Source organism: Phaethon lepturus, unplaced genomic scaffold, assembly GCF_000687285.1.
Source record: "Phaethon lepturus isolate BGI_N335 unplaced genomic scaffold, ASM68728v1 scaffold3343, whole genome shotgun sequence".
In the NCBI taxonomy this organism is placed as follows: domain Eukaryota; kingdom Metazoa; phylum Chordata; class Aves; order Phaethontiformes; family Phaethontidae; genus Phaethon; species Phaethon lepturus.
The window spans coordinates 2,832-16,596 of NW_010529542.1; the positions used below are offsets into that span (position 1 = coordinate 2,832).

The 13,765-nt window shown below is 36.3% G+C and overlaps 1 protein-coding gene across 3 annotated transcripts; it reads right to left on the minus strand.

The window, feature by feature from the left end:
* Nucleotides 1-3,871: 3,871 nt before the first annotated feature.
* On the minus strand, nt 3,872-13,607 carry LYPLA1 (lysophospholipase I). Of its 3 annotated transcripts, none has more exons than XM_010283958.1 (8): nt 13,582-13,607; nt 10,431-10,496; nt 8,859-8,906; nt 7,972-8,042; nt 7,299-7,372; nt 6,459-6,560; nt 5,710-5,886; nt 3,872-4,316 (listed from the first exon to the last, which is right to left on the minus strand). In XM_010283958.1, exons 3-8 carry the CDS (start codon nt 8,897-8,899, stop codon nt 4,263-4,265), a joined length of 519 nt encoding a protein of 172 aa, XP_010282260.1. In that variant the 5' UTR covers nt 8,900-8,906; nt 10,431-10,496; nt 13,582-13,607; the 3' UTR covers nt 3,872-4,262. The 3 variants fall into 3 exon arrangements, with proteins under 3 accessions (XP_010282260.1, XP_010282261.1, XP_010282259.1); XM_010283959.1 differs by having other exon boundaries at nt 5,710-5,875; nt 6,451-6,560; XM_010283957.1 differs by lacking the exon at nt 13,582-13,607 and having other exon boundaries at nt 10,471-10,490.
* Nucleotides 13,608-13,765: the final 158 nt, after the last annotated feature.

Consider the following 13,765-nt stretch of genomic DNA (forward strand, 5'->3'; position numbering starts at 1 on the left):
TAACAAATATGTTAAGCAGTATGTATGCCAAACCTAATAGAACTTCAAAGGCTCCTCGACAGTGCAGAACCGCCAAAGGTGTAGCAGTACACAGTGAGAAGACTTTGGCTCTTTAGTGTCCTAGAATAAGGCTACTAGAAAATATTTTCATTTCCCCCACCTTTCAAAATTACTGCAAATTTCAAGAAAATAAGTTAAAATAAAATTAACCCAGAATATGAAAAAAAAAAAAAAATCAAATGATACTTGGCATTCTCTCAACAAGCTAGCAAAACACAAATTGGTGATTTTTTTTTTCCTCCTTCTTTTGTATTATAGCATCATGCATACATTACCATGCAATAAAGTTGCAAGAAGCCTCTAAAGTGCCTGCTTCACACCTGAAAGAAAACGAGCTTTCTTGTGCTAAGTATAGAAAAAGTCTTTAGTACTTGCCCAAACGCTGACTGAAATTTATTTCACAGTGATAAAAATGGAAAGATCTTACATTTTCCCTACTACAGAAATAATTTCCAAAGTTAAGATTTCTTATTATAAATAAAATGAGTAAACTATGTAAATTACATCTTAGATGATTATATTAAATATAAATGGCTTATACTTCATAACACAAAGAGTAAGTGTTCAGTATTTCTTTATAAAATCTAAGATACACGGGCCTTGTACATATGGCTTCATTAACATCTTATACAAATTTTTTTTCAGTCATATCCATCAACACAAATAGCACCTCTACGTAAAAGATGCATCCTAATGATTTCAAGGAAGTGTAGTATACTCCATTAGAGAGAACATGTTTTAATTAACAGTTCTAATACCAGTTACAGTGTACAGTACTTTTATCGATCGACTGTGTTGTAATTATACAAGATAGGAGGAAGAGACCAAACCATACAGTCTTCACCACAGTACAGACTCCAGTACAAGTTTACCTGTAAGAATGGCTGGAAGATTTGGCTTATAATACAGAATTCAATGTATTTATTAAAAAGTGGGCAACATATTCCAACAAGAAGTCAGAGTTCTGACTGCACAAAACTGCATCAAATTTAAGTAGCATTTTGAAATTAAAAATGCATTAGGGAGTTAGAGACCCACTGAAACAACTTATCTGCAAGCGAGCTATTTTCATATCAATGCTGTTGCAGGCTTGACAGACATCAATCCCCTTTTGGGGAAAGTCTACCATTACAAAAAAAAAAAAAAAAACCCCAACCCTTCATTATTGGACAGTTTCAAATTGTAGTTTATGAGGCTAGGACATCCACATTTAAAACACTGACAGACCAACTTCTCCGTTTTAATAGAATATTATGAAAACCCCCACACCAGACTGAGCTATCATTCAGCCTAAAAAATACATGCAATCATGACAACAATCCCAGCACCAAATCACTTCAAGTAGTGAAGCAGTTCAGCTATAAGATCATACACACAGCTTTCCAACTAGCTGGGAAGTTATAAAAGACAGGAGCTCAAGATACACACTGTAATATGGCAAGAGACAGGATAGGCTTCAAATATATCCTTGAAGTTTCCTCTAGCTTCTGGGCTCTTTAACAACCCCCAACTACCACATACTCCTATACCCCTGCAAAAAAAAAAATTATTTGAGGAAGAATTCTCTCCCTCAAGTTCAGAAATTCAGAATTTACTTACATTTACTTTGGTAACACAGCTCTTTGTAGATAAAGCAAGCAGCAAAACAACAGTATAAAAAAAATCTTGTTGTGATAGCTAAGTATTTGAACAAAGTTAGCACATAAAGCATTTCTAGAAAAACATCTGCAAGCATCATGGAGAGGACAGTTGAAGCTGACTTGGATTAAAATGAGGAAGTACTAGAAACTAACCACAAGCTGTGAACACAGTTCACCAAACTGAAGAAAGTGTTATGAATCTAACAAAGAATAAAGCTACGACTGATCTCATTTTAGTATCTTAGAATGAGTTTAAAAAATATTTCTAACAGAAGAAAGAATATGTGAAATAAGCACACAGTCAATTAGAAGTTGAACAAAACAGCTGAACAGCATTATCAAATAATTTACAAACAGGACGAGAAAATAATAAAGGAAAAATCAGAAGCTTGTGCAGAACTTTGGAAATATGCCAATATTCGGGGAACTATTTAGACAACAGGGGAATGAGGATAAATCTAAAAAATAGGAGAAATAACATAGTTTGCTTACCAAGTTTGCAATTCAGCATGACTACAAAATTAGCTAATGCAATTTGGGAATGACTCCAAGCTAGGACATATTGTTTTCTCCACAGAACTTTGGCACAACTACAATAAGAATATTATGGTTTCTTCTGTGAACTAAATTAACTGAAAGACAAATTGGCAGATAAATAGAACAGAGTGACTGAAGGAAAAGACTAATTAAACTTCAAACACACAAGTGGAATATCTAAAAGTGTTTCAATACCATTTAGGAAAAAAAAATGCTTTCTCAGTTTTATATCCTAAGAGATGTTTAATAATCCAGAGCAACTGGATTAGAAAGGAGTAACAGCTTCCAAAACATGAAGTGCAATATATATGAAGAAAAGTGCTGAAAACTGAGAACTCGCACTAGGTGAACAAGACAGATTTCTGGCAGCAGCTGTGTTAAAGAAGGGATATAAAGATGTAATTCCCCATTCATGCATTTGTACTGGCAGATGCCTCTCACGTAAATCCACATACACTGTAAGAGGACCACTTGATTAAACTGGGAGAGGGAAAAGTACCTTAGATGCAGGTATGAAGCACAGCGCTGACAGCAGAGATGCATCCAAAGTAGGAATATTCTTTGCTTGCACACATATTATAGTATAGAACATTGTTACGCAGCATATTACATAGCAAAAACTGTAGTGTATTTTTTAAACATTCCTAAGTGTGGTGGCAGCCTCTGAACTCTACAAGAGAACAGCTGTTTCCAGAAGTAAATTATGGCTTTTAACTGCAAAAAGCTGTTGAGCATGTATCGATTTCTGTAACCCAATGCATTCTACAATGTTAAGCTTCTTTCAGAAGAGACATTCTGTATCTTGTAGATTTACTTTTTTCCCATAGTAGGTTTTGATATTCCTAGGCTATACTGATCCAGAGAAATGTAGAATGATGTATTTGAAAATAAAATTCTTTGTCCTTTTTCAGAAAAAACACTCCAGTCTCAACATGCAATGAAAGAAAGTATTAGATGGTATCAATTTAAAGTTTAAGCTATATCCCAATTGCACTTATATTTCCTTTTTAAAAGAATTCAAATTAGTCAATGCCTGCATTACAGATGAGTCTTCAACAATATACAAAACTGCACAGCTGCATTGTTTTCAGTTAGTTACTCCACAGCAGACAGAAAAATCTAAACTATATGCTGGAATTGCTCATGTAAAATATATCAACAACATTTCTACACAAATGAAAGCTATGAAGACTAAAACACAAGATGAATATTCAGGACGAAAACAGGAATTTTAAAATGAAACTCAAATTAATCCTATGCACTTCTTCAGAATTCTGTTCCAAGTCAGCATTTGACATGACTTTGTAGTAATAAAAAAAAAAAAGACATAATAAAAAAAAAAAAAGACAACAAATAAGCGACAAATGACAGTTTAACAAGCAATGTGTCCCTTTAGAATGTCCACAGCATCTACCTATACGAAAACAGTTAAAAATTGAGAGGTTTAAAAATAGAAAATACCTTTGCTGACTTCTAGCCAGTCTAGACGAACAACCCTCCTTATCTGGAGTAACAACATTTAATATTTAAAGCTTTGTCCTTCGTAACATTTATTTTACCATCATATGCCCACTATGTTACATTTTGTGTACTTTATGCATTCATTACATAAAGGAAATGTTTTAATATGTTTTCAAGGAGTAGTAAGAACAAATCATGTCTCAAGTGTAACTAAACTGGTCACATTTATGTTGCTCACTTTTTTTAATGACTTGTACAAATAGTTTAAAATTCTGCAATCAAAAAGAAAAAAATCAGACTTCTTAAACAGTACACTTAGGTTACATTCTGTCATTGTTACCTAGCTGCCTCATTCATATAGTCCCACCAGTGGACAATTAATACTAAAAAGATTATAATTTCTTGCATGTGTATTATTTAATCCTCATCCTAAGTATAAATTTGCAACACAGTAGTAACACTGCCGGTATAGAAGTAATGCTTCCTATCAGGCATTTGAAAAGATTAACACTCTACCACAGTTGATGCTGGTGTATTTATATAGAAGGGTTCTCACATATCATTTCAGTCTACGGGAGGTAGATGTTTGTCTATGAACTGTTTTACATCCATCATTTCCTGTTTAAAGATAAAAGTATGTATTAGTTGAAGTACCCTACTATAATATATCCAGCTACACTAAATCATGTTTCAACATTTCAGTTCTAATGAGCAGCTGGGCTACAAATGAGTAATTAGTTACTTGATAAAAACATACCACTTCGCACAAAAGTCAAGGCTGGTAACTCTTCAAGGCACTATGCACTCAGGTATACAAGAAAAAGAGCAGAAACTACTTTCTTTTTCTCTCCATGAAGCTGAGCTGGCAAGCTACATATTAATCATCAAGTGATCTGAACAGCATCAGGCTGAGCATGGATAGGATTTGAATGTTGCTAAGGCTTTAGCTTCATGTATACTTTAAACTTTTGCAAATTAGCAGCAGTGTGAAAAATCCAGCAGCTCCTCCTCCTAAACCATTCAGTTTCACCTTCATGGTGCTTCCTTCCTTAAGGAAAAGCAATACAGTGAACTAGACTGGGAAACCAATCCATGTTAAAAAATTTAAAAAATTAATTAAATTACAAGTCAATACTGTAAGAAAGAGCACATTATTCATATATGTGTGACAAGTCAGTGCTATTACTGCCTAAACAGAATACAGCTGTGTAAATGTCCCAAAGAAGTCATCCAAGGGTGCAGTTCCCACAAGGTGCAGCAATCCAAATTAACAAAGTTACTACTGCTGACAAATGGCAGACTTGTTCCTTGCCTCCTCTTCTGTTTCTTCCTCCTACCATTTACTTTGTGTGAGTTCTGATGCTTCAACTCACTACAGCTGCAAAAACTGAAGCCAGCAGCTTTTGCCATTTTAGCAAGTTCAAATGGTTCAAAGAAGTTTTTGATTAGCTCCAGAGCTCGTGCAAGAAGGAAGAGAGGGCCACAAGGTCATAAGCAGAAGGAACTAGTCCACCCCTTTCTGGCAGCAATAAGCTGTTACATCAGCTCAGCTGCCTGCTGAGCCGTAACCATAAATATAGATTCTGAGGCTGCCTCTTCCATAGCGTCAACACTCCCCTCTCCACTCCTTCGATGCCTCCCTCCATAGAACTGACAAGATTCTTCTCTCCAAAATACCACGTTGGATTTCTGCTGCAGGGATCTGCCTTCCAATTCAGAGGTTTTTTTTTTTTTTTAGTAAAGCAAATAATAAAATAAAGAGTATTTTATGGACCAACTAGCCTAGTCCCAAAAATGCAATCTTATGAGCAAGTTCCCGCTAGTCATATAAACTTTTGCCTTGGATGCTTTTTCAGCCAGGCATTCAGTTAATAAATAAGTCAGGAGCATCAAGCACTTGTTATTAAAAAAAAAAACCAAAACCCTTAACACACCCTCCCCAATACATACTTGGTTTGGGGGAAAAAAATTAATCATACACGGGTAAAACATTGTGTATTAAGAAAATTACCTCAATACATGAGCTATGCATCATGCCAGAGTAAGTCCTGAAGGTTACGTTGGCTGGATTTATCATACTCTTTAGCTTCTCAACAGTGAGAGAACCGAACATTAGAGGAACCAACGGGTCACAGTCCCCATGGCACTGAAGAACAGCAATCTCCTTGTTGACACCACTGATAGGGCCCTGTTAGGGGTGGAATTAGAGGGGAGAAGAGAAGAAAGACACAGTAAGTGGAGGTAAGGCTAACATCTTCAAGATAAAATAACCCCACAGCACTATGCCCTGTGGCATGACAAATAAGTTGAATCCTGAAGGAAAAAAACACAAGCAAGCTCTGCGCCTGACAACACACGAAGTTCAAAAATCTGCTAATAAAATGTTTGCACTAATTTCAGAACAGAAAAACGTGATTTCTGCCCAAGTAAAACACATTACACTTTGTTTATATATCTCTAATAAGATAGCGGCTTTCAGATGGAACAAATGGCAAATAGAAAATTCATCTTCAAGGAAAATTTGCTGTATCCTTTAAGTTTCCTAGGAATGTCATTTTAAGCAGAGATAGGTACTGACTATTTCCTCATTTTTACAACTTGCCAAACTCTAAACTCCAGGACCCTATTTTTAAAAGTTCTGAGTTATCAAATTACGTCAATATTTGGTAGTAATAACGGCCACTAAGTCTTGCAAAATATACCATCTTCAGATATACTCATTCCCAAGTACAAATTAGCTTAGGTAAGAAACATAAATACCTGAGGAAAAGAAGCCCGTAGAGGAAGCCAACAGCTGAGGGCTACAACACCTGCTAATTTTTGTTGTGTTGTAAGAGCTGTATACAATGATAACGCACCTCCCTAAGATAAAGAGAGATAAGTATTAGAATGGTGATGGTAATGTTCCTTCTAATGCTTGTTTCAAGATAGCTGGTTTCTCCTTTAAAAGTCTTTTTCTATTCCAATCTATTCTTCCTTAGAACCAACACTAAAACCAGTATTCCCGTATAATATTTATTTTGCGCGCCCCCCCGCCAAGTCCATGTGATCAATTCAGAAGTAAAACAGCAAGTTTACCATAACTAACAGCTAGGGGGGAAAAAAAAAAAAAAAAGGCTTGAAGTAAAGCACTATCACTCATGACAGTATTATCACTACTTTAATATTTTTATTTACTTGCATGTCGACTGGGCAGTTTGTGTATGGACCAATTAATCTATTAACCTACCTACCACAGATGTTTTACAAGTATGAAGGGCAGAATTTCCCAAATAAATCCAGACCATCAAACATCTACCAAATTAAAAGTTTATTATAAATACTAGCAAGATTTTCAAGCAAAGCTACGTAAGTTACGTGCATAAAGATTTTAAAGAGACTATTAATTTTAGCACCTTTTTTCCACATGCATGTTCATTTTCCAGTGAATGATAATTATTTGCATAAAACTAAAAAAACTTCACTTGTTAAGGCAAAGTGACACCTTAAAATTTTAGAAGCACCTAACATCAGCTCTTTTCAAGTGTCTGGATTTCCCACACTAGGAAAGCTAGGTTACTTGCTTAGAAAAAGACACAGTTCCTTCCAACCATACCTTACCTGAGAAAAGCCTCCCAGAATAATTCTATGAGAAGGAATTCCATTTTTTACTTCTTGATCTATCAGTGCTTTAACTGAAACATAAATAAAGGACAGTAGTTAAAAAACACTCCATTCTGTAGAAAGTCTAGATGAGGAAAGAGACCTTCTCCCTGACATCAACCAAAAGCTAGTGAAAGGAAAATCTAGTCTGCTATATATTAAAAATTACCAAAAGATCTAGAGCATGATCAGAAATTTCAGTGCCACTGTACCATCTCCAAAGAGCAAAACATGCAAGTAAGTCTTGCAAAAGCCCCACTGCCAGGAAGATGGTATCCTCTTCTAACTATCTAGCATCACAAATGGATGCTCGTACAGCTCTAACCTGCTGTGGTACCCAGAAACTCCTTACAAAAAAAAAAAAAAAAGTACACTGGTTCCCAGGTACATTTCATATTTGAGAGTATGAAGTGTTTGTACTGGTGAATCACTCTACCTACTCATGAAGTCTAAAAAAACAAAACACAAAACAAACTATGGACTTAGCTAAACTTTGATCAGTAATAGTACAATATATACATATTACTTTCCCTAACAATTTTGTCTTTGGAAAATCTGTTTCAGACTGATAATTAATTTTTAAGAATACATGGAAGTACTCTCAAGCCATAAAAAGTATTCCTAAGCATACCATTCTCTGCTGCCTGCTTGATCCCAACTTCATCTTCCTGTGAATCTGGAGAAAGTCCAATGATATCGAACCTTACAAAAATACCAGCAAGAGAATTACTCATTAGAGCATGCATTCCAATTCCTTAAAATACAAGTAATAAAACTGGGATATTTTCTGGGTAAAAACGTTAGCTGACACATCAGTACCAACTACCCATAGTTTACAAAAAATAGTGGACAATCCATGAATGTGGCTAAAAGGCTAGATCTAGTGAACATAGCTTTTCTGAGTTTTGCTATCTTCTGTAATTTAATACAGATTAAGCACCTCAGTTCTGGTATTTGCTCCAAAAATACCAGCAGGGATTTCAATTTATCAGTTACCTGTACAAAATTAAAATACTGTTTGAAGAAATATAGGAAAAACAAACAAGTTACTTGAGAATAAAAATTAAGAGGACTGGTTTAAGACCATTGAAATCTACCATATTTTTCTTGCTTTCTATTCAGAATGCATGTTCTAAAGAATAGTTTCTAGATACCCTACTGACCCACCAAATATTACTCATTAGTAGTAATAATGTTTCCACTGCAAGTCTCTACTACTGATGCCTATGAATTCACACACAATACAGACTACAGTCTATACTTGCAAAATAAAGTGGGGTTTTTTATTTGAAGACATACAGATGAGTCCTGAGAAATAACCATTACCATAGATACACAAGGAATTAAAGCGTACTCGTGAGAGTCCTTTTGTAAGAACAGAAGTAAAGCAAAAAGCTTTTTATACTTACATCTGATTAAAACTAGCCATTCAGGTTGTTCATGATTTTTAATTAAGAACGAGTTCAAACTCCTAGGTATCTTTTGATTAGAATCGTCTGCAATTGAATGAATACTTACCATGATGGCATAGCCATGTTCATGTTCAAAGAAACTGGCATAACTGGCCTAGAAATGAGAATGAACAACACTGACATAAGATACATACTGAAATTTAATAATGCAGATGCAGCTATGTCATGAAATTACCTATCTCCAATTCTGTCTTACTTTTAAACCATAATTAACATTAGCTACTTTGTAGCATCTCTTCAAGAAATCTCTCTGGAAACCTGCCAGCCCAAACACATTTAATATCCAGAGCTGAATTACCACGCTCTCTAAGGAGAGCAAGCAAAACATTAATGGTCTGCTTTATATAAATATACGTGTGTGCGCGCACATGTACATATACATATGAGATACATATATACCTCTCTCACACACATGTACCTCAGTTATTTCTAAGTAACAGTTACTTTTCCCACAGTTCCATACACATGCTCAAGTGGATGAAGGCACCTCACAAAGCAGCATCAGCAAACCTAAGGAAGCAGCCAAACGCAGCATAGTGGCAGATACGAGTCTGGCCCCACGTACTTCTCGCAGCAGCAGAACCTGCTTAAGCCGTGCCTGCCTGCACTGCAGGACTCACTCCCACCCTTATGCTGCTGTATGGCATCTTTTCGGACATACCAAGACAACTTCCATGGTCCATGCCATGGATCAAGTCTGGCTACAGTTTTAATCTACTGAAGTCGAGGAACGTAAGTTCTGTGGGGAAAGACTGAAAGAAGACAAAGGGCAAGCAAAAAGAACAGCAGATATTGCTAAACTCTTTTTGAAGGGCTCAGCAAAGCGTGGCCATGTGGTAAAATACACAAATAACTCACAGCCCCATAATCAGTAATACACCAAAACATTGCTTACTTATCTCCCTATCATCCCTGTTCTGCATCTCCCAAGACTGCTGCAGTGTTAAAATAAATGTGTGTTAAAATAAATTAAGACTATACTTAATTAGTTTTTCTATCATTAAGCAAATACTAGATAGGTCTTAATGCTTCATTTACTGACTCCCGACCCTGCTCAAAGTATTTTAGTTCTCAAATTGCACAAAGACAGCCCAAACTGCATTATTTGCTGAAAATGTGAATATCCTGTGAATCTTTGAAACTTGCTGCACGTAACAGGGAAATTTCATCTATTATACATGCACTTGAGTTTAAGAAGTACATGTACCTAATACAAAGTATACTTAATGGTCAGTAAAATACAAAAATTATTCCTTGTTAAGGCTGGCTTTTAACAAATGAGTGTTGGGGGGAGGAAAAGCAACAAACTCCTCAATCCAGTGACAACATAAAACAAAACAATCTAACCTTGCACATAAAACTTTCCAAGTATGTTTTCAGCCTGAATTATTAACAAAAGCAAAATATGAATAAAAATGCAGTTTTGACATAAAGTAAATCACACAGCAGTTCTTAAAAATAACAAATTATTTAATAGCATCAACATTACTTTGGAGTGGGTTTTTTTTTATAAAAACAGAATGCAGAGACATCTAAATCCCATTTGACTTCATCATCTGTGCAAGTGTCTTAAGTAACTCTACAGAAAAATGTAAAACAAGAAAAGTTGCAAACTTACGCATGTGGGCAAATGTATTTTACATGGGGGCTTTTGATACCTGCAAGCGCTTCTGACCATCCATGCCTGTTAACAAAAAAATACATTAAATCACATTTATGTTTTGGCTTAGCCCTTATTTTGATGTTGGTGCAACAGCACAGAGCAAGTATGAACTATGCTGAATTAGATCAATATAAACACATTTCTAGAAAATTTTTACATCAACTGCAGTATGCTATGAATATGGTACTACACTTAAAAGGTTAGCTCTGCCTCTGAATATTTGATGCATACCTACAGCCAGGGACACTTTATCTAATTTGACTATCACAGTTGTGGCACAGCTGCAGAAATACCACTTGGGCTCTGGGCAAAGCCTGCTCTGTATCTGGCTGGGTTTATTAACTTGCGTGCTACAGCGTATGAACACAGGTATCCTGCTTCCAGGCAGCTCTAGCCCAGAAGCTGTTTTGCTGTTCCTGTAGAGTTAAGGCAGCTTCTTTCACAGCCAACTTTGTTTTTTCTGAACCGAATTTCTTTATGTGGCATAGTGAACTGACATCTAAGCTAACGCCACATGAAGCCAACCTAATCAATCAGACCTATTCACTTCGGCTCAGCTTAAATGCTCCCAGATTCAGGCAGCCGCGAGTTGTTCAGATTGCAGGTAGTCTTTTAATCTCAAGCATGTGCTGTACGAATGCACGGAACACTGGGAGATCTGCACAGCAGATGAGTTGTCAAACTTCCTACAAACCAGAAAACTGGAAAGCATAATTTAAGTAAACAGGTCCCAAAGACTCACTCCAGGGCTCATCTAGACATGAAATGAGCTGGACCCAAATCTGACCTGTGCAGAACCACTGCCTGTGCCTGCACTTAGCTTTCCAGAACACTCAATACTACCTGTATTTCCTGGTTCTTCTCATTATTCAGTATTCCTAACACACCCACTAAACTAGACACTGGAAAGTTGATTCTAAGCAGAAAAAAGCTAACAAATTCATCAGTGACACAGCTGAACCAATCAGAGCAACAGCAGACAAGCCATAAAAGCACAGGTTGGTTTAGTTTTAAGATCACCTTGCAAAGTGAATGTATGCTACCTGAAATGAAAGATGTTTCAAACACACAGACAGCACAGACATTTGAAACACTGGTTGTGTATCTCAGTCTAACACCTACAAATACTTTTATATATACCATTAACAAATTGTGGGTGATATTACTTGCATAGTATTTGCAGTTTCACAGAAGACCAAATAAGAATCTAAGGGAGAAATACAACTGAGAAAAACTAATTAGGTAAGAATTTGGGGATTTATTTTTAGCCAACTATAAAGATTAATTTGACAAATTTGGAAAGCAACATCATATACGCATTTATTCAGACTCTTTAGAACAAACCTCTGTATTGTACCTTTTGTTCAGATTTTGACAAGTATGTACCAATCGTTAAGTGCCATTTATATAGGAGCTAAGAGAGAAAAAGAACATAACCTCTGGTAGACACTTCTCGAGTAAGAAAAACACAGTTGGTAAACTGAAGTGAGCAATTTAAAAATTCATGTGAAGTAGAACAGGTCAGTTTAAACTGTGGGAATTTACAAAATTGTTAATTGTTCTCTTCAGACAATTCTTTTTTGGGTCACTACTGCCTTTTTGGAAAAAAAAAATGGCAGTACGTCAAAGGCAGTTTTAGCTCATCTGATCTACAGTGGACTAGAGGAACAAATACAGCTAATTCACCATATTTCCACAAAGGTGTTAGGACTTCTTAACATATATATTCCAGTTGGCTCAGTTCATTTGCAAGCTTGAGACCGCACATTAGCTTTGTCACCAAAACGGCAATATGATACTTGTCTAAAGAATACAATTTATGTTAAAGAGCAAATCTCTGTGTTTTTTTCTCCTTGCCGAAACTAACATCAACCCAATTTGCAAGGACTCAAATTCCAAAGACTCAAAAGACTCTGCAATCATTTGCTGAACATTTGGTGCCAAGATGCAGGAAGCACTGCTGCCTCAGCTGCGTCCTACCAGCAGAAAGGAAGCAGGATAATGCAAACAAGGTGGTGTGTCAGCACAACAAATGAAAGCGAACATCTCCGCTTGTAGAATACTTCCAAGTGCATGGACTGGACTCTTTTTAACTTATTAAGTGTCCAGGTTACACAAGTTTCAATTCTGACAGCTGACTTATTTTTTTTAGTTCAGAAAAAGTTTATGTCTTAAACATTGCAAGTTTCAACCTAGAGGCAACATCAAAGTTCCAGGTAACAAAAACCCGAATTCTTAAAAAAATACTATGTAATTTTGCCGGTAAGGGAGCACAACAGACAAAGCATTCATGCTACTTATTTTCAGTATCTAAGTGCCAATTCCTTTAAAGTCTTCTACCAAGAAAAGGTTTCAACACACTCCTAACCTGTTACTTCAATGGCTTTAATGAATGTATGTTTGCATCTTGGCACACACAAGCTTCAAATGGAAACATTACACCACACCTAGAATGACTCCCAGAAATTCCCTACTCTTTCCATTTCTACTCAAATGTGGAAATAACAGGATGAAGGCAAAAAGGGTATTTCACAGCTTGTTGCGGGGGGGAGTCTGAAGACCATTCTTCAGATAGAGACATCTGTAGACCTTAGGTGACTACTTAGGAATTCTCTTAGATAAATCAAGTAAACCTGGATTTTAATGTAAGCGTGCCGTACTGAAGAAGAAACGATGTTCCAATTGCACCTACTAGTAAACCATCAATCCACAAGTCCGGGGAAGGAAAACAAACAAAAAAAAAAGAGAACTCTAAATTTAGACAAGCACAGGAATAACCAGGAACCCACTCTGAGGAAGGCGAAAGATCAGGAACCCACAGCCTTCTTTTTCCACCAAGTTTGACTCAAGAACAAAAGAGGGATCACATTCAGATCAAATTAGCTAAGTGATTGAAAAGAAAAAGCCTTTGAGGACTTATGCTGGAATACTTTGAATAAATAGTTGTCACTATCACTCCAGCATACATGAAGTTTCGTCTGCTGGTAGCCACTGCAGTCAATTAAAGGCAAAATAAGAAGCTTAAGTAGCTTTTAACTGCTCACATTTTTAAAACATGCAGCCTTACATTTGAAGCTATAAGTATGTAATAGATCCGAATACACACCCGGTATCTCCCAATCCATGAAGAAAAATGACCTAAAGGGAAAAAAAAAACCCATAGTGGTGTAAGATCACTAAACTGTAAACGCACCCAACCCACGTACTGCAGACGCCCACACAAGATCACACACAGTTCGGAGCACGATACGACTTTCTCGGAAGGAAACTCTGCTCCGTTCGCTTCCCAA